The sequence below is a fragment of the Oculina patagonica genome, chromosome 4, assembly GCF_052425735.1.
Source record: "Oculina patagonica isolate OP01 chromosome 4, crgOcupat, whole genome shotgun sequence".
NCBI lineage: Eukaryota > Metazoa > Cnidaria > Anthozoa > Scleractinia > Oculinidae > Oculina > Oculina patagonica.
In genome coordinates this window covers 8,118,598-8,139,507 of record NC_135761.1, presented here as the reverse complement: position 1 = coordinate 8,139,507, position 20,910 = coordinate 8,118,598, and the positions used below count along the sequence as shown (strand labels likewise).

Below are 20,910 nucleotides of genomic sequence, written 5' to 3'. Positions count from 1 at the left end.
GTCTCTTACGGAACTTTGTTTTTACAACTGTAATAACCTTGGAATTGTTCTTTTAAAGATCGCGAATGATGATAATGAAATACAACAGCTCAAGACAGACAAAGCTCGACTTATGCATGAGGTTGGTTTTGTTTACTTGTTGTTTTCAGTTTTTTATACTGCGTTATTTCCGTTGCTATTTTTAAGGTCGCGGGGGACACGTTAGGCTCATCATTATGTATTTATTTAAAGCGTATGCACGAAGTACAACGACTGACATCGACAACTTTACGAGATATTTATGACTGGATAAACATATGGGCGCGTGCGCGTGATTTGTAAAAAATTCCTGTTTCTTTGATATTTTAACCAATTTAAACAACACTTAGCGATATACGTTCATATAGATTGTAGGAAGTCTTTGAGCTTGATTTCATTTAAATTTGAATATTTCTGTAACTCAGAGTAATCACAAAAATATTCGGCATAAACAATCGTGTCCTATTTAAAAACGCATTATTCTCGCCATAAAAGCGTGGAATATAATTACCATAATTACACCTCTCCTTGGCAAAATGATCGTATTTAGGTCGGGACACCTTCGGAAATCTCAAAGTTTTGACTTTTCCGACAATTTTGTGGCAGAGAATACAGCACGGATACAGAACTTCATGACTTGCCACTGCAGATAGGTAAACTATGAATACTGTAGTGTGTCCTAACAGAAGCGGAATTTTAAAAGAGCGCTTTTAGAAAGAGGTAGAAGACATTAAATTCAAATTTGCGCACTTAAACCGTCGTAGTTTGCTGGCAAACTTTAAATTAAAAAATCCGCTTCTGTTATGACACTCTAGAGGTATTGACTGATTAGTTTTTGACAAGATCCCAGTGTGCTGTCTCCTACTCGTTCCGCAAACTCTGCCACAAAATCATGTTTTTCCCAATTTGGCACTCACGAGGCTATAACATCGCCGTTAAATGCAATCTACCAAATAAAATACGACATTCACAATCTTTCATCATTTCTTTATGTCTCTGTAAAATTTGAGCTTAATCGCACCCATAACAGCTGAGAAATAAGCGTTTTAAAAGATGCAGGTCAAGCAAAATTTCCCTTCATGAATTTATTCATGCTGTAGGTATCCCCCGCGACCTTAAGGCACCACAACTTATGGTAACAGTTATACTCTTACTCTAAGCAGAATACTTCTCTTTTTTCTTCTAGTCAGTGGCCCTGCTGTCAGTGTTTTATTTGACTTGTTTTCATCAGGATGAGAAGAGTATTTAACTTGACAACCTTTTTGGCAATGATATGTATTCAACTGATCGTCCATTTCAGGTCCAGCGGCTGATGCAGACTGTTGAACATTTAGAAGGCACCATGACGGACTCTGAGCAGGGCCATTCATCAGAGGTAAATCTCTCTAATCTTCACTTTGCATTAGATTAAACAACACTCGTGTCCCAGGCTGATTCTTGTGTATCCAACACAGTGTAGGGATGTCAATATTGTGATTCCAACAATACTTTATTTAACCACGCGACACCTAGGAGCGCAAGCGCTCGTTAAAACGTGTGCGTGAACGCAAAATTGTATAAAAGAAAAAAAATTATCCTACACCAATAAAGTGAATGAAAAAGTAACAGAGATGACAATATAGCGGTTATAGGCGACTCTTTTAGCGACAGAACTTTAACTGGTATGCTCGCGATAAGCTTTTCACCCGTTTGCACGGAAACGCTTGCCGTCTGCCCTGTTTTACAGTGTAATACCGTCTCATACTTTTTGCGTTCTTTTGCCGTAATATGGTAAAATGGCGCGATAGTGGAATACACTAACAGTGGCTTTGAAATTGTTTCGCTTCCTCGATTTTGTTGACGTTAATGTTCACTTGCAGCTTAAACGGCTAAATGCAGAAATCGAGACCCTGGGCGCCAACCTTACTGAAGTGATGCAGAAGGAGAATGACACCGCTAACCAAGTAAGTCTCAGGTTCTCAGTTGTTCAACAGCTGTGTAATAATTGGTCAGAAATATACTCAAAGTAAAAATTAGATCAAAACACTGAAAAGCGCAGGAAGAGTCACGTGTTGTATACAAAGCGTAACTATTGGCCTACTACTGTGTCTCGCTTTCGCGACTTAGCCCCTCGTAGCTACTCTCAGATAAAAATCATTTGAAAGTTCAACAAACAATATTCCGAAGCAAACAAAATTACTTTCAAAGGACGTACTAACTGAGTAATGTAAGCACTAAATTGACCATAAAACGAATTTCTGTAGGTGTTTTTATGCTATCACACGCTCACTGGAAAAGTTGAAAATTTACATGCACATGTAAATTACAATTTACAAAATGTAAATCTTATTTACATTCTTTGTAAATTAAAATTTACATGTTGGAGTTTTGTAAAACAAAATTTACATGAAATTTACAGTCTTCAACGGATCATGTAAATGTATTGTAAAAAGTGATTTACATGGTCCTTTATTACAACGCTAATTGTAAGAACATGTAAAAAACATGTCAAATGTATTAACCACTTTTACAGTTTCTTTCTTTGTAAAAAACATGTAAATTTCTTTACTAAATCATGTAAAGAACATGGAAAATTGACAAAGGGGCGCCGTTCGGAAACATGTAAAAACCATGGAAATTGACAAAGGGGGCCTGTTTGGAAACATGTAAAAACCATGGAAATTGACAAAGGGGGCCTGGTTGGAAACATGTAAAAACCATGGAAATTGACAAAGGGTGCCTGTTTGGAAACATGTAAAAACCATGGAAATTAACAAAGGGGGCCTGTTTGGAAACATGTAAAAACCATGGAAATTGACAAAGGGGGCCTTTTTGGAAACATGTAAATACCCTGGAAATCGACAAAGGGGGCCTGTTTGGAAACATGTAAAAAACATGGAAATTGACAAAGGGGGCCTGTTTGGAAACATGTAAATACCCTGGAAATCGACAAAGGGGGCCTGTTTGGAAACATGTAAATACCCTGGAAATTGACAAAGGGGGCTGTTTGAAAACATGTAAACATGAGCTTTTAATTCATGTTGTAACCCACCAAATAACTTTCGCGTGCATTCATTAGTTAGACAGAACGCATCGCGTGGTACGAAATCAAACGACGAAGAAGAAATCGGAGGGATTTAAGAAAGTATAAAATAAATATTTCCCCTTCCGGCTTGCTGGAGGATAATACTCCTTGCCTGAAAGATTATCCTCAAACTTTCACAGTTGCCTTTGAAGCTTAGTCAACTGTTCATTTTTTCAGCCAAGGGCATTATCCTCCAATATGCAACCGCCTGAATGGGTTTTTATTATTTACTAATTATCTAGATGAACGCAAGACGAAAGTAAGCGACTGATATCAGTTTTAACATAACTCATTACAAAAGCTCTTAGTTACAAATCTTTTACTAATGTCAAAAAGTAAACAGATTATAAATAAAAACCTTTTGATGCAGAAAACGAAGGCGACTATGACTTCGTCTAACAATATTTTAAACAATCTGGAGCAGTGGGGGGAAAACGCTAGCGTCCAACAGTTTGGCTTATATATTTTTCGAGACATGCGTTTTGCTTTTCTTTATATTATAGACACGGAAATTTTGCACGCGAACGGCGGTAAAATTGGTCGTTTGCCGTGTTTGACCTGGTCGAGAGGTAAGGCCGAGAAGCACTGGCGCGAACGAAAATTAATCCCGGCGTCCTCTCTGGTACTTTTTGGCGCTCGGTTCAACGGTTCGAAGATCGATCATTTGAGAGGCCTTTTATCTCGCTAAAAAGGGCAATTTTCCTCTCTTTAAGACCTTATAACTTCCAAATTAGCTGCATGGAGCCTTCTTTCACCGGATCTCCAATCAATACGCCTGTTTTAGCCAAGTTTCTTTTTAAGGTAAGCTTATATATGACCGTTCAAATCATGTTTTGGTTGATTTCCTCTATGTATATGTAGCTTCTAGGTGAGATTGGTTTTAATATTTTAATAGAAGTTCAAAATGTAGAATTTCGTGTTTGTTCTTGCACTTCATACGTATAATTCAGCACTTCTTAAACATGGAGTTATTGTTAGAATAAATTGAATAATTGCGTGTACATATTAGAGATGTCAACACAGGACTGTTCAACATGTTTTATTTAAAATATAAGCTTATATAATTTAAGAGTGCAAGGCTTATTTATTCATGTTATTGTATGTATAGTAATTATTATTTTGCCGATTTGCAACAGTTTAAACTCAGTGAGGTTAATCAACTGGCAAATTATAAAGCAAACTAAAACAGCTTTAAAATTATCACCAAAAGTATTTAGCAGTATTTATCAATCTTATCTATATAGTACTCCTGGCATATCAAACTCATTCGATTGGTTTTGTTAGTCGAAAAAAATCGAACGTCTATTTTGCTGTGAGTTCGATTATTCCCAGGGTATCCAATCGAAGGTTCGGTAATCGAACTCAATCGAACACCAATTGTTCGATTGGGTTCGGTAATCGTACATAATCAAACTCACAATAAAATTTGGTTAATCAAACTCAATCGAAAGTTCGATTACCGAACTCCTGTTTGTTTATACAGCATATATATTGATTTATACTGTGTACATATCAATTGATTTCAAGAGCCACAGTTGGGGCAGTCGAACAACGTTCTCGTCCGAAACTGAAGTCAATTTTGCATGCAAGTTTTTTGCTTATTACGATGATTTTGATCTTAAGAAAAAAATTATTTTACTTGTTCACTTATTATTTTTGTCATCCATGTTGATAGTAAGCACTTCCTCCAATGTAATTGTTATGCTGGAAATTGCTCTTCTCCTGTCAACGTCGCTTTTGGCCGCCCTCGAGGGCTAAGACAGACTGATGGCGGCAGCGTTTTGGCTCCCTATAATGATTCTTCACATAATTATTGAACACACTGATTGCCTGTGTTGCAGTGAATGAAATGGTGCAACTTCTGTTTGAGTGTAACGGCAAAAACTGCAGGGCAGAAACCATATCCTTCCTTCTAATATAGAAATGTAAACAATAGTGCGTTTCAGTTATTTTACTGTCCTTCCAGGGCTCAAAATAATTTTTGGATACTGACCGGTCATGTTGACCGGCCAAATCAATTTTTGCTCGGTCATGTCTCGTTTTGACCGGTCAAAATATTGAGTATTTACTTTGAAGCAATAGCCTATTCTGCCAAAAATTTCGCCTCATAAGCTAAAACACTTGTTAAATTTTATTATGTTCGCTTTTTGAATTTCCATTTCTTCTGTGTTCTCTACATAAAACAAAATGATCAGTAGCCATAATGTTACGTTACTCTGCATAGTTTTACATTATTTAATGATCACTCATCTTCCCGATTCAATCCTAGCGATAATCTTTAGTTATCTCCCAAATGCTAAACGAATCTGCACCCTAGCCATAGTATGTGAAAAGTGGTATGAAATCATCCATTGTACCACCGTTTGGAAAAAGGTCGACTTTGACTTCCAAAGGAAAGTTACGCCAGATGTCCTGCGAAAATATGGTTATCCGGGGACACGAGAAATACTCCTAAGTGAATGCTGTTATCTGAAATGGGGAAACCTTTGCTCCATCTTAAGCCAATGCAAGAGAATTTTTTTTTTTTTTGCACCATGGATCGGTCATAAAAAAGAAGTCGTTCCAGACTTCACTCAAACTTTGAAGATTGGGTGCTTGCCGAGTGCGCTATTTGGATTTGAGTCACTGCAAAGTTACGGACTCGTTGTTTATCGAGCTTCCTATAAGATGCCCTCTTTTAAAAGTTCTCTTTCTTCAAGACTGCCAAGAGATTAGGGAGAAAGCCTACGCATTTCAAAAATCATGGATCTCTCCAAGTTTTCAACGTCGCCTACAACACAGAAGCCCGTCCACTAACGAGCGATGCGATGTTCATTGTTGTCTGTTTAGCGTATTATTTTACAGACGTGACTGTTTCCTGTTTACAAATCTGCAGAGCATGACCGTCTCATCTGTATTCTACAAATTTGTGACTGCAAGCTGCTATGATATTTTTAATAATTTTACTGTAAAATTTCATGAAATACTGCGAATAAATTTTTTTGTGTGTGTTATTTATTTGAAAGCCGTGTACGTGACCGGTCAAAATGACCGTCGAACCAAAATTTTGTCCGTACAAATCGTCATTTTGGCCGGACATTGTCCTTTGACCGGCCGTTATTTTGAGCCCTGCCTTCTGTTCTCTTCTACCAAATATATTTTACTAAACATTGACATTCAGTTCGATATTTGGACGTTTTTATATTTATTCCATTCAATAAAAGTTGATTTTGATTAGTCCTGCGTGTACTTATCAAAAGAAAGATTCAGAACTAGATCAAACCCGATTGAGTTTGACTGTGTTTGATTATGTTTGATTGGTTCGAAAATCGGACTCACAGCAAAATAGATGTTTGATTTTGTTCGATTACCAAACCCAATCGAACGATTGGTGTTCGATTGGGTTCGATTGATTTTTGGTTCGATTTTGTTCGATTGGATACCCCGGGGAACCAATCATACACAACCCAACACAACCAAACTCAATGTGATTCGACTTTGTTCGGAATCCATCTCTTGATAAGTAAAACATGCAGGACTAATTAAACTGAGTGTCAATGTTTGTTTATACATATTTTGTATAAGAGAGCGAAACAACAGTTAAATACTGATACCGTATTTACTCGAATAAGCGCCGCGGCGCTTATTAAATTTTTCGCGTCTCAAGTGCGGCGCTTATTCGAGGGCGGCGCTTATTTGAGGGCGGCGCTTATTTAAAATTTGGACGCCACAAAGAATCTTATCTTTTACAGTTATTGAAAAGAGCGTCTTTTGATTGTCAGTATTTGTCTCTTGCTGAGACAGAAGTGGTGCTAGCTGTCGTGGCAAAGTTTTCGGCCTTCGCAATATTTACAGAACTACGTAGAGTTACTTTGTAGTGCCGTTTTAAGTTAAACGAAATTCTTCAAATAAGCGCCGCATTGGGACTGCGGCGCTTATTCGGGGGCGGCGCTTATTAAATTTTTTGTCCTAAATGCGGCGCTTATTCGAGTAAATACGGTATACGCACTTTTGTTTACTTTTTTATAGTGGTGGGAAGGAAATGGTTTCTGCCTTGTAGTCACCATAAGACTCAAACAGAACATTTTTTTCTACTTAAACAGAACTTGCACCATTTCATTCACCGCAACATAGGCAGTAGTAAAAACAAAATAATAAAATAAAAAAACAACAACAACAAAACATAGGCAGTAGTGCACCATACAAAATGTCTGCATAATATACAAACAAGCAAGAGTTCATAATCAAACATTCCATTTTGTTGGATGGACCAAATTTTAATTTTAGTACGGTTATGTGCAATTACCGTACCCAATCAACCATTGGTGTTCAATGGGGTTTGAATATGGAATGTTCAATTGGTTACGGCGGGAGTACTGAAGTGACTTTCTAATTGAGTCAGCAAATGACATTGAATTGTTTGGATGTGTTATTATTTTCAGATGAAAGGGTTGATAGCAAGAGTGGCATGTAAGTACAAGCCTCAATTTATGTCTCAATGACTAGCAGCTAATCAAAGTTTTAAATCCAATGTAGACTTAATGACCTGCAGTCAAAGGTTTTTTTCTGTAAGTCGAATAGCACTGCAGTAAGCCCAAAAGACTGAGGTTAGCCGAAATAACAACCTGGTTAACCTCAATACAGTGGAACCCCGATATAACGATCTTCAATATTCCCGATATAACGATGAATATGTTATGTCCCGGCAAAAATAAAATGTATAGGACAGCACCCTGATATAACGATTCCTTGATATAACGATATAATTTCACTGCCCCCTTGGCATATCGTTATATCGGGGTTACACTGTACATGTAGCACTATTGTTAGCCTTAATAGCATTGCACTTACAATGTAGCCTAAATAGCACTCCAGTTGGCCTTAACAGCACTTTGTATGGCCCTAAATTTTAAAACTCTGGTTAAAGCATGTTTATGGTTAGCCTTAAAATGATTTATAGTGGTAATGGTAACATAAAGTGTACTTTAAACATTCTGACAGTTGGCAGCTGGCCACTGTGGTCCAGTGGTCATGAGTACATGTATACCTTACCATGCAATCAACTTTGTAGGAAATTTGCTACATGTACTGTACATTTACAGCTGGTCTAGTACAAATTCCTACATGTCCAAATGTACATTGTAGAGTGCTTAAAAAATACATGTTCAATTGTACATGTGCATATTTTTATGAATTTTGTGATACCATAAGGTCTTTTATTCTTGTGTAAAGTTTATATTTGAGTGCAACCAGTGGACTGCAAAACTCTACTTCTCGCGTCCTTGATAACAACTGGATGGCAATGTACATGGAGCAATGTCTGCATGTAAAAAATTACTTCCAGTCAGCTGTTCTCAAGGTCAGCCCTCCCAGTTATCTTGAAGTCCCTAATGTGCAGGTTCAGAAGTAGTGATGTTGTGGTTTCAACTCTTTGTTGGCTTTAATTTTTCAAACCGGTTTTGATTTTTATTTTCTTTTGTTTCAGATAATATTAAGAAATGAGACAGTGAAAAGTAAAAATTGGTTTAAAATTTTTTTTAACCACAACATTGATCTAACCAGAATGTCATTCCTAATGATTCTTTATAATTTGTTGTTAGGTTAAAGAAGGCTCTACCACTTTCACTGATGAAGTCTTGTACATACAAATACTAAAAAGGTGGCAATAACCAGAGGTGGTTAAGGTGTAAAATCGTTTCACCTCGGGGTCAGTATCAAGTCTGTACCATCACAATGAAGCATCTTGCTGAATGTTCAGTTGGTGTACATACATGTACATGTCGTGTGGTTTTCTGGTGGAAATTTATTCCATCAGTTTTGTTCTACTTTTGTACAAATTTTTTGAATTCATGGCAGTTTTTAAATAGGACCATGTTAACAAAGCCTGACAATTACAGTCTGTGATAAATGTGTTAAGTGAACCTAGGCTATGGTTATTTGATGCCATAGCTTTTTTTATCAATTGTAGTGCTATGATAGTAGTTGAAGGGTTGGAACCCAAACCATTTGCCAAATAACCACTGTTAAAGGTGAAGAATTATTCTACATCAGTGTCAGTCTTAGGTCTGTTCTTTCAGAATTAAGTGTTTATTCGATTAAGCGCCCAACCTCGAATAAGCGCCCACCTCGAATAAGTGCCCACTCTGTAGGTAGCAAAAGTTAAAAATAAGGTCTTGTAAATGTACAATGAGAGCGACCAAGCAAAGATGAAAATCAGCTTTTGTACAATTTAAATTCAAGGCATTTTTTTGGGACAATTTTAACATAGCTTAGCAATGAATGGTGTTTGAACTTACCCTGCGGGAAGGCTCACCTTGGGGCACAAAATATACTTTGGGGCACTCACGACTGGCGGACACAGCAATAATGGTGGGGAGGAGACTGGTGAAGAGGCACCAGTAAATTTCATATCTCAATGAATGTCATATCTTATCAACATTCCTGTCAAACTTCTACTTTCTTTGAAATTAAATTGGCTTGTCAGTATTCCTGCGGTTTTCGGGGTGGGAGTGAAAAATTAGCAGAGGTTGATGCAGGTTCACTCGCGGCTTTGCCACGTAAATGTCGTTCTCTTGCGTGCTCTAAGGTTAGCCTACTCGCAGGCTAGTGTGAATTTGGCTGTTCAGTGTTCAAAATCATTGTGCAAAAGGTTCTGCAATGTTTATTATTCGTTTGATTTCATAGTTTTATGATATGGAAGGGTTGTGGTAGTAACTGAAGGGCTGAAAGCAAAATCATGTGCCAAACATTACATGAATTGAAGCAGAAGAAAAACATTCAACAAAAATTTAATCCTGAAATACCATGGTTTCATTTTCAACCCTTCAGTTACTGTAAAGTATATTTTATGCGGTTATTCAAAAAGACCATTTACGCCTATTAATAAAAGTGATCAATATCTTACCCATAGTATAACTTTTAAAGGCTCATTTTCATCCTACAAATGTCTTTCATGATATGGTACATTTTCATACATATGCTAAGCTATTGCATAATTCACCTCATATTGAGTGCATGAAGACACTTCAGTAGAGGAACATAGGATAAATCGGGGCACATGCCAAGCAAAAGAGATTGGCTTTTTAAGAGAAAAGCAAACACCAGTGCAACATGCAGGATCAAAGTGGGCCTTTGCAATAGAGGAGTAGTATTATTACTATTTGGAAATGAAGTCACTGATATGTTACATGTATTAGACAGTTCTATCAATTAATCATGCATAAATTTATCTTAATCTTTATTGTTTTCCATAATGATTATGTGAAGTCGAAATAATTGGTATCAGCAATTTTTGACCTAGTAAAACTGCTTTATTTGAACTGAAAAAAACTATACAAAACTATACGATCTAAATCATTTTATTCTGAATGAAATGCTAATTTTTATTATAATAAAGAATATTCCAAGCTATATATACATGCTTTATTGTAAGATACATGCAGACGAACTTTATTACTTATGGGGTATAAAATCATTTGTATGTATTATTATTAACTGGAAAAATATATGCACTGACGTACTGAAAATGAATGTAGTTAGGATATTATCAAGAAAAGGTTCTAGACGAATAAAAGAAAACAGTGCCAGGCATTCTGTTCTTCATTTTAATTACAGGGGCTAGGCAGGTCCCCTTTGTCAATTTCCATGTTTTTTACATTTTTCAAACAGGCCCCCTTTGTCAATTTCTATGCTTTTTACATGTTTCCAAACAGGCATCCTTTGTCAATTTTCATGTTTTTTTATATGTTTCAAACAGGCCTCCTTTGTCAATTTCCATGTTTTTTACATGTTTCAAACAGGCCCCCTTTGTCGATTTCCAGGGTATTTACATGTTTCAATCAGGCCCCCTTTGTCGATTTCCATGGTATTTACATGTTTCAATCAGGCCCCCTTTGTCAATTTACATGTTTCCAAACAGGCCCCCTTTGTCAATTTACATGGTTTTTACATGTTTCCAAACAGGCCCCCTTTGTCGATTTCCAGGGTATTTACATGTTTCCAAACAGGCCCCCTTTGTCGATTTCCAGGGTATTTACATGTTTCAATCAGGCCCCCTTTGTCAATTTACATGGTTTTTACATGTTTCCAAACAGGCCCCCTTTGTCAATTTCCATGGTTTTTACATGTTTCCAAACAGGCCCCCTTTGTCAATTTCCATGGTTTTTACATGTTCAGTCTATTTATAAGCATCAGGTATAAATGTTTTTACATGCTTTTTACAGTGTTGATCGGATAAATTGACATGTTATTTACATGGTCCGTGGTCTTTCGTTCGGGAAATTTACATGATGTTCTGTGTTTTTACATGTTTTACTTCAAATATTTACATGTTTTTGACATGTTTTGAGAAGAACATGTAAAAGGGTAAAAACTATGTAAATCATCCTTTACAGTGTCTTTACATGTTATTTACATGTTATTTACATACTATGTAAATTTTCAACTTTTCCAGTGGCTAACGTAAGACTTTTTATTTTAGCTCCAAGATGAACGCGAGAAAAATAACAAATTGACGCGTGAATTACAACACAATCAAAAACTGAACGAAGAATCGCTTCAAGAGGTAAGACGTGTAAAAAATTATGCTTTCGTTTCTGATTTTGGGTATTAACTGGCACTCGTGAAGTTTGTCCGATTAGGGTTGTGTTTTTAATTTCTGTGAGAGGTGTGTTTGTGTAATAGTTAATGTATTGGAGAAGGAGGGGATTCCCCTAGATTCGCCACTCGGTACAATACAATACGACTCGACACGATACGATACGAGACGAGACGAGTCTTGGGCAACATTCTTTGTTCTCGCAGTTCTCTCATCCCTGGAATATAAACGCAGACATAAGTACCACCAGTGAACTGGTAGGGCAACCCCTAAAAATGTTGGGTGCGATCCTACGTTGGACTAGCATCGCGCATCCAGGGGGAAGTGGCAATACTTCCAGCCCGTTAGATAATGCAACCGAAGCCGTAGTAATCAGGGATTTCTCTTAACCACAATTCTTTTCTTTGCAATTTCCGTTTCCCTTCTGTTTGTTTGTTTTTCTAACTTTTTATGTTGTTTATAAAAGTACATACTGATGAAATCAACTTACCTGATCGTTTCTCATAAATTAAACATGGTTTTATTTCACAGCTCGAGCGTTGCGAGCAAACTATCCGAAAGCAAGAACAAGATTTGGCAGAAATAAGAAATCAGGTTAGTCGACGAAACATAAACGTACAACTTACAATAGCAATATTGAAATAGATAGTTTGATTTTCAGCCGTAAATATATTTGTTTCTTACTGTCATCACTCATGTTAATATTCTAGGCGTCAGGTTTAAAAGACAAGCTTAAAGAATTGGAGTCACACGGTCACCAACTACAGAAAAACATCAACTATTATAAAAGCCAGTTTAATCAAAGTGTCACGCAGGTAAGACACGCTATGGACTGTTTCTACATGATCGCGAGATGTTGGCCCTTTCACTTAGAGCGCGCTTCAAATCTTGTTCTCGTGAAAGCGTACAATTCTCAATCTGGGATTGGTTTTAAATGTCATTGTGTTTCCTCGCGATTCGCGTTTGTTAGCCATAATCTTCGTCATATACCCGTCGACTAAAGTACTCCTTTCTTTATTAACGTGATTGCATAATTTGCTTTAGGTCAATCGATGCGAAGCTACGATCAAGAATCTTGAGAAAACTTTGAAAGAAGCACAGGAACAGGTGAAATAAATAATACTTAATTTTTTCCTGTGGCTCAAAATATGAATTCTCCTTACTAAATTTTCATACATTTCTTTAAATGTAAGTTCTGAGAATTTGGTGGTAGATCAGGACAATCTTGCTGACGATTTCCTTATTCTCATCACCTGTTTGCTTTACAATGTATTGATGTTATAAAGAGAAATTAGATTTTGATCACTCTTGTCAAGGACAGAGCCACTTTCCTGTCCCACTTCTAGTCCAGTGGCGGATCCAGACCTTTAAGTAAGTGGGGGGTACCCGATCATCCAGACTCCAAGAATAAGAGGGGGGTCTCCCGCTCTCGAAAATAATTTTTCTCAACCCTCCAGGCCTTGGTTTGGCCTGAAAATAAGGTGGGGGCCCGGGACCCCCGAGCCCCTCTTCTAGATCCGCCACTGTAGTCCCACGACATTTCTCCTTCCTCAATCGATCACTGTTTCGCAAGTTAACGAGTTAGTGAAAGTTATTAAAAAACTTTCCTTATTTTTTTTATTTTTCCAGCGTCTAAAACTGTTCTTTTTATTCGTAGGCTGTAAAACGAGAAGAAGAAATTAACCAACAGTCTCAAGAATTAGCTAACTTGAGGCAAAACTATGCCAGTGAAAGTGAAAAGGTGAGCATAGATATGATTTCAAACATTTTTTAATTGACAATTTTGGGCGTGCAATGTCACTTTTGGGTGCGGAGGCTTTTGGAAAAGTAATAAAAGAAGAGGTTAACCAACAGTCTCAAGAAAAAATGAAAAAAATGGGTTACATTTTTTGTCTCTCTCCCTTTTATCAACTCCGGGGGTCCCGGAGAATGGTCTTCACAGTTTTAGAACAACCTATATAGATAATGAATATTTGTTTTTCTCGCCTAGACTGAGTGCTATTCAAATTTTCATTTTGTAGTTTACCAAATTCCTCGTTAACCCGGAAGTTCGGCTTTGAAAAAGGAACAAAATATGTTATGTAGTAACTACAAGCCACGTGCCGTACAGTATTTTTTAAAAACCTGTTAATTAATGCCTCTAGTCATGGAGAAATTAATGTTATAACGCATAATGGCCTAAAAGCAACGTTTTTGTTTAGATTTGAGCTTTCCTTTGTCAATAAAAGGGTTCAAGCTATTGTCTTGTCTAATTAATTACGTAGCGATGCAATTAACATGTTTTAGTTTGATTTGATAATGTCCATATTTATCACCTGTTGCTAGCCGGTGGGTTTAATTAACATGCACACATTCAGCAAAGACGGTTGTACAAATTGATTATACGCGAGCAAAATCCAAATAATAGACCGCATATATTCATCAACTTGCTCTTCTTGAGGCTAAATCTCGAGTTTCCGCAATATTTGCTCTATTCCGCGAGGCGAAAACGGTAACCTATTCAGGATTTGAAAAGTCACAGGTAAATATTCGATGTATACAAACGCCAGTGCCAATGGTTTACGCTTTATATTATTTTATTTATTCTAAGGCATTTTATATCTCGCGGGTTTTGTTGGAAACCCACTTAAATTTTTCACGCAACATTTTAGGCGATATTTTATAGCCGTTAAAATTATGGATATAGCCGATTTTTTATGTGTTTCTTTTTTCAGTGGTTTTCTGCTTTTTTGTAGACTCAAAAACAAAGCAACGCGATGGAGGAGCTTGACAGAGAACTACATCTGGCACAAGATGCCTGCCAAAGATTAAAAAGCCAGGTATCTAATCATTTTTTTTTCTTTCCCAAAAATAAGTAATTTAAAAGAACTGTACTCTAACCGTGGTCGTTTTAGGTGTATTGTAGCGATCATAACTGCACCGAGAGATCTATCCATGTTTGCTATTGTTAAAATTGCAAAGCGTTCTTATTCATGTTTTACTGTATTCTTTCCTTTGATTTTCTTTGTCCCGGCTCGCTTCCTTCCAAGATCAAAACACTTTTAATGGACTTATAATTAAACTTCTTGCTTTTGCTGTCCACATAAATTCGCGACATTGGTTGAAATTTTCAGTGGTCGAGAAGGTGTATGAATTTTTTTTTCACGCATTTAATGCAAAAATAAAAAGATTAGAAGTTATTCAAGCGAAGAAGTATTGAGTACAGCGGCTTGCTTTTGCGTGTAAAATATTTCGACAGAGCCGTAATGATCAGCTGTTGAACTTAGTACAGAAAGAAAAACGTCTATTTTTTTGTTGGAGGCTTTTGTTTGAAAATAATACTTGATGTTTTGAATTGCAGGTTTCCCATTGCGAAGACAGCATTCACAGCTTAAAGCAAAAACTCTCGGACAAGCAGAAAGAGGTGAGAGAGATTTCGCAATAGTGTAAGTGCGCTAAGCAAATCAAATGGAGCAAGTTATTAAATAAAATTGCAAAGGCCAAAGTCCTGAAATGTCAGTTTGCAAACCAAGATCTCACTTGCTACCTCTTGTTTCTCATGAATAGTTTAATTTTTGGAACAAATAAGAGGGTGAGATGAAAAGGACATACTTTCTACACCTAAATTGCGTACCTTTGTGCTTTACACAAATACGATAATTTGCGTGACTGGTGGTCTTGGACGCGTGCTGACAGTTTGCAACGAAAACATGCGCGCCGCGACATCTTTTTTCTCCCTTATTACTCCTTGTTAGACGTAATGTGCAAAAAAAAAAATTCTGTCTAAGCCACTGGAAACGTTATTGAAGGAAGGAATAGTGCTGAAATCAAAAAATATCAGATTTTAATTAAATACGGCAATGAACGTTAATTTGTTTTTTCAGGGATCTGTTCAAGAAGAGAGAGCTCGGCATCTGCAGGAAGATTTAAACGCTTCGCGAGAGAAGTACGAGAAATCTCAGGAAGAGGTACAGTGACTCATAAACATAGTTGTCTGGACTCGATTAAGATCAAAACTGCCGTCTACCATAATTGTTACTAAATTTTCATAATTTATAGATTGCAGAGAAGGAAGAAAAGATCCGAAGTCTACAAAACGCGATTTTGGCCGAGAAGGAACAACATGCTCAAAGAGTGCAACAGGTGTGAATTCTTCAGTTGTATGGATATTATTATCTCCTTAACACTTGAGGCCCAGTTAAGTAATTTTTCGTCCATCCACACTTCAACGAAAAACGCTTCGAAAAATTCTTTAATCAAACTTTACTCAGGAAGGCGAAATTCTCCTATGTTGATCAAGCGTTTATGAAATCGCCCTGCAAAGCTAAAATAATTTCGTTCAAACCCTCCTTTTTAATGCCTTTTCAAAGACCTCTTGAAATCTTTTAGTCACGCATTTTCTTTTTTTTCAGTCTAGACTGAAAGGCGAAAACCGCATCACCACCTAAAAAACTCGATTCAAATGGAAAGGTCTTACGTATATTTGCTTTTCTTTGTTATAAACGCTTTCCTATTTGAATCTGTTTGACATTTCAAGGTTACATATTATGAGGAACGAATGCTTGAAGTGGAAGATGAGTTGAGTAGAGTGAAAGAGGACAGACGGCAAGCGTCCATACAGGTAGATAATTATTTTATTACAACAACACCCCTTAAGGCCTAGCTCACAAAGTTGAATTACTTTTTATCTTACCTTTATGTCTGCCCCCGCAGCCTGCGTTATTACAAAATGTAGACTCCTCTTATTCAAATTGCGTCCTTGAGGGCTTTTCCCCGATCAGTCCTTGAAGAACGTGTTTACTTCATGTATGGCTTTGTTAACTGTTTGGAAACTGAATCATAGACTCGTGCAAGATAATATGGCCAATCAAAGCGGAGGTGTTTTCTTTCCAAAAGCAATCGTTAATTTTTCCGCGCTTGGCATTGGTAACATGCTCAGTTACGCCACTTGCAAGCGTCGTGAGTGTTTCGGATGATTACTTTTACAGCAATCTTCCAGATACTCATGACGCTTACAAATTGAACTAAATAAGACAAAAACTATAAGGCCGTTTCTCTAAACCCCAGGTTACACGAAGTGAACAACTTAGCCAACAACTGCAGAAAGAACTGACCAACGTGAAACAGAAGAACAAGAATGAGGTATGACCAACAGATGCCGCCATTTTTAACAATTTTTTTCTGCATATTTCAGTCGTACGACTATTCACTTGAAGAATTCTTTGTAGAAGTACTTGTAGAGTTTCAATCACAAAATGATACGTTACAATGACGTCAACAGGATACGCCATGTTGCCTAGCAACCTGCGACAAAAACTGCGGGCACAGTTATAGGCTCAATTTTGTAGGGCTGGACTTTTCCATGCATTTGAAACTAAAATGATCTACCTCAGAGGGGATCACATACCGTTTTTTTTTTCTCAGAACTTGGAAACAGTCTTTATTAATTTAGTATAGTAATTTAGATTTGCCAGTTGTTTGATATTTATTGTTACTTTTTGTTTTTTAGATGGCGAAAAAAGAAGAAATTGTGCGGCGATTGGAGGGTGATTTATCAAATTTACAAGAAACAGTCAAAAGTTACGCTGAAGAGGTTAGCCAGAAATTCTTGTACATGTATAAGTATACGTTAATTCCCGCATTTGGTTTTCATTTGGTTACTCACCCTATCCCACTTATGTTGGCGCTTGTTCAGCCCCCCCCCCCCCCCCCCCCCCCCACTGCGGTTTTATTTTGTTCGCACCCTCGATTATTGTAAGAGAAAATAGACGGTCTTATGCCAAGGAACTGAAATTATAATTTCTGTTTCCAGGTCGCCCAGTTGAATGGCAAGCTCACGGCGACACAAACGACGCTTACACAACGTGATCAGGAACTGCGAGAAAAAGATAACGAGGTAGGATATTTAAATTTTTTTAATGTTCTTGTTGGCAGGTTTCTACGAAAACTTATCTCTGCACTTTAGCTAGACTTTGGATTTTTCTCCTCCCTCTGTTTGCTTTTCCTTTCTTTCTTGAATGTTGTAAAAGTTGCCAGAATTGTTTTTCAGATCTACAGTTATGAACAGACAACAGCTGAAATGAACGACCAACTTACAACCATCAATACAAACTATAATCACTTGGAGGAAGAGGTACAGAGCAAACGAAACACTTGTGCAAATTGAAAACTCCCTTTTGAATGACTGGTCTTGAATTATAATTATTGTTGTTTTATTTCATTCCAGGGCTCTAAGCTGCGTGCCAGAGTTGTTCAACTAGAGGAAGATTTGTCAAATACACGACAACAACACAGAGACGCTGCACAAGAGGTAAATATGACTTTTATTTCCCTTGTTTTCCCATCTCTGAGAATTCCAATACGTCGCTAAGTAAAGTAACCTGTCCCCACAGAATGCAATGCAACGCTACATCTCACTTAATTCATTGTTATGTTTTTTTTGTTTCTTTAGCTCGCCCGCTGTGAGGAGAGACTGGGTCTAGTGGAGCAGAGCTTGTCTTCTACTCAAGACCAACTGAGTGCCAGAGTGTCAGAGGTAAGAAAAAATTGGATTGGCTCTTTGACAAGAAGTCCATTGACAGGCTTACCTATGTAAGCCTTCTGGAAACCAAATTGGCGGGAAATTTGTGTCGCACTGCTAATTGGTATTTTTGTAATAGAAAAAAGAGGTGATCAAAATTATTCAGAATTTAATATCCGAAAGGAATTTTAACTCTTGTTTTTGGTGGCGACTAAAAAAATAATTTTGATTATCGACTTTTTTTTAGGTTGTGAGACTGGAGAAGGCAAATCGCAGATTACAACTTGAAATGAAGAGCACAAATGAGCAACAAGAAGTACAAAATCGCCAGGTAAATACATTGTTTTGTCACACTGTTTTAGTTATGGACTGTTCGTGTAGGCGATACCAGCCTCCTTGACCAGACCTCCGCCGCTTATCAGCTAGTCAGAAAGAAAACGTTTGTCTCAAGTGTAATTCGGACCAATCACTGTTCCGCCCACTCGCAAAGTTTCCTCATTAGCGGTGGGCACAATCATCTGATATGAGACAACAGCTATACCATCTGGTAGAATCGACTTTTTGTAGGCCTGTGGAATCTTAAATTATACATCTTTATAATTGTGCTAACAGTGTCACCAGTTGCCAAACAAGACGTTTGAAATTTTGTTTACTGCATGTTTATTTTCACAGCAAAATGTACAAAGTTCGCCAAGTGTTTTACGATTTCAGGTGTTTTTGCCCAGTTGCCTTGCCAACGTAGCAAAACGTAGCAATTATGTTACTACTAAAGACCCGGCAAAACGAAACATGTTTCCGTAATTGTTTCCTCGTTTTGCGATGTTTCCATGCCGCGCGGAAACACGGAATGTTTCTGCGGTGTAGCAGAAGCAGATTATGCTTTCAGGAGACAAAAATTGACGCTGGAAAAAATGCTTCCCGTGTGGCAAAACTGGGAAACATTGGGAAAACATGCGCACTAGGAGTATTATTGGAAACATGTTCCCTCGTTTTGCCAGGCCTTAATTCCCTGCCGTGCTCACTTTAAGGCTCGGCTGTGTGTTGAGTTCTTCCCACTTCAGCCAAACCAATTTCTGGAGTGGTGTTACTATTGGTTTTACGATTATTAAAACCAATGAAGAAAATAAACGCGCACATCATTGATTCCAAAGCTCTTAGTGAAGATTGCACCGCGAACCAAGACCAGCTTTTGACGTAACCAATATCAGCAAAAACGCCATATTCCCCGATAGCGGTGTACAACGATAAAGAAAACTTGATCACACCAAACCAAGATGCTGCACACATTAGAACAAATAGTCTCTTGAGGCGTCTGTAGTCCCGGTCTAACTCTCGGTTGAAGAACGTTTCACCTAACGAGGATTTCAGATTTCGCCACATTCTAATTCCAGCCACTGAATACCCTATTGAAACCGCTAATCCCCAAATCGTGAATGTAACATGACAAATAAAGATCATTACCTTCGTTTGAGGATGGAACCACACCACTAAATCAGACGTTACTAAGTAGAAGATATTTGCTAGTGTTATGGCCCCCAAACATGGCAAGTTTTTAAGGCGGGCAGGGCCCAGTGAGGTCTTGGTAGTTTCCAGGAATATCAGAAGCATAATACTGAAGCTTGATGTGATGCAAGCTGTGGCTATTCCCCAAGAAATAATGCAAAGAAGAAACTGCAAGTCTGTGGTGTCGCCATTGGACGCATAAGGATCCCAAAACAGGATCAAGGCTCGAAAAAATGCCGCAGTAAACAAAGCGATGTTCATTACAGCCAAATGAACTCTATGCCTTGTGAAGGTGGTTTTGCGTGAAACGACGAGATAAAACATTGCAAAGAATGCAATTAGGACAAAGATTGTTCCAAATCCATAAACGTGAACTACCCACAACCATTTCCATTCTTTGATGGCTTCAAGCCAGTTCGGTGAAGGCTCGGCCCAGCTACGAAGTGATGAATCGCCGGTGTCGTTAGGAAAAATTGTTTCTTTCTTGATACTTGTATTCATCTTATAAAGCTTTTTTTCTAGTTCAGATGCAAAAATCCCACTATCTTTAGATGCTTTTAATACAAAATTTCCAATGTTTTTTCAGCTGTGTAACAAGTAAACACGGTTTTTCGGTTTAACTTTGAAAGATGAATTAATGTCAATTTATACGCGTGAGCTTAATTACAGTGTTTTCTTAACTTCCAAAGTTATTAAAATTTTATAAATTCTGCTTGGGTCGACGCAATGCTATTGGCTAAAACCAATTACAATTTCTATTCTACAGAAAATTTGTACAGGCGACTTATCGCAATTAAGGAGATCTATCCAAAGAGTAATTTTTACACCTTTTACAGTTTTCTTTAAGTTTGCTTTACTGTCCAATTATTATTAATATTCAAGATTAGTCCTTTTCCTTCGCCTGTTGTTGCGTTAATCCGTTCACAGGTAAAAAAATCGCTTCTCTAGCTAATACAATACTTGGCTTCAGTAAAAACACTCAATTATGGATTCGTCTTTTCTAAAAAAATTCTAATTGTAAATAATTATCTTTCGTAAAGTGTAGCAGCCATTTTGCAGAAAAATTGCCAAATACCACTCACGGTTTTGGATGAAAAATGCGAGATAAATTGTTTGAGTCAAGAAAATGTCAACAAAATAATACAGGACTGACATTAGAACGGGAGTTTCCGTTCCGTTTTCAAAAGCAAATAGATAGAAAACTCTTCATTACAATACATTGAAAAGCATACAAAAACATTGTCTGGCTAA

General features: G+C 37.4%; 2 protein-coding genes and 1 long non-coding RNA gene across 6 annotated transcripts in view; 2 read left to right on the top strand and 1 right to left on the bottom strand.

Annotated features, from left to right (window-relative positions):
- Positions 1 to 20,910, top strand: part of LOC144649325 (uncharacterized) — a 73,420-nt gene that overhangs the window by 23,971 nt on the left and 28,539 nt on the right. For 3 of the 4 annotated variants that reach the window (XM_078508801.1, XM_078508800.1, XM_078508803.1), the window contains exons 32-51: positions 59 to 121; positions 1,319 to 1,393; positions 1,878 to 1,961; positions 11,541 to 11,624; positions 12,189 to 12,251; positions 12,368 to 12,472; positions 12,702 to 12,764; positions 13,315 to 13,398; positions 14,393 to 14,476; positions 14,998 to 15,060; positions 15,521 to 15,604; positions 15,696 to 15,779; positions 16,174 to 16,257; positions 16,704 to 16,778; positions 17,146 to 17,229; positions 17,449 to 17,532; positions 17,686 to 17,769; positions 17,863 to 17,946; positions 18,088 to 18,171; positions 18,404 to 18,487. In XM_078508801.1, coding sequence (XP_078364927.1) covers positions 59 to 121; positions 1,319 to 1,393; positions 1,878 to 1,961; positions 11,541 to 11,624; positions 12,189 to 12,251; positions 12,368 to 12,472; positions 12,702 to 12,764; positions 13,315 to 13,398; positions 14,393 to 14,476; positions 14,998 to 15,060; positions 15,521 to 15,604; positions 15,696 to 15,779; positions 16,174 to 16,257; positions 16,704 to 16,778; positions 17,146 to 17,229; positions 17,449 to 17,532; positions 17,686 to 17,769; positions 17,863 to 17,946; positions 18,088 to 18,171; positions 18,404 to 18,487 — 1,599 coding nt within the window. The remainder of the gene's footprint in view (positions 1 to 58; positions 122 to 1,318; positions 1,394 to 1,877; positions 1,962 to 11,540; positions 11,625 to 12,188; positions 12,252 to 12,367; positions 12,473 to 12,701; positions 12,765 to 13,314; positions 13,399 to 14,392; positions 14,477 to 14,997; positions 15,061 to 15,520; positions 15,605 to 15,695; positions 15,780 to 16,173; positions 16,258 to 16,703; positions 16,779 to 17,145; positions 17,230 to 17,448; positions 17,533 to 17,685; positions 17,770 to 17,862; positions 17,947 to 18,087; positions 18,172 to 18,403; positions 18,488 to 20,910) is intronic. The other variant, XM_078508802.1, reaches the window with a different exon arrangement.
- On the top strand, positions 3,493 to 8,893 carry LOC144649363 (uncharacterized). Its single transcript, XR_013569887.1, has 3 exons — positions 3,493 to 3,883; positions 7,504 to 7,531; positions 8,662 to 8,893. It is a non-coding gene; the product is annotated as an uncharacterized LOC144649363 (long non-coding RNA).
- LOC144649352 (uncharacterized) lies at positions 18,057 to 20,865 on the bottom strand. The gene has a single exon (XM_078508843.1). The coding sequence runs from the start codon at positions 20,158 to 20,160 to the stop codon at positions 19,180 to 19,182; it is 981 nt and encodes a 326-aa protein (XP_078364969.1). The 5' UTR covers positions 20,161 to 20,865; the 3' UTR covers positions 18,057 to 19,179.

Bases quoted from the DNA above. Each gene is read 5' to 3' on its own strand.
- LOC144649352 (XM_078508843.1), bottom strand. From the start codon at position 20,160: ATGAATACAAGTATCAAGAAAGAAACAATTTTTCCTAACGACACCGGC.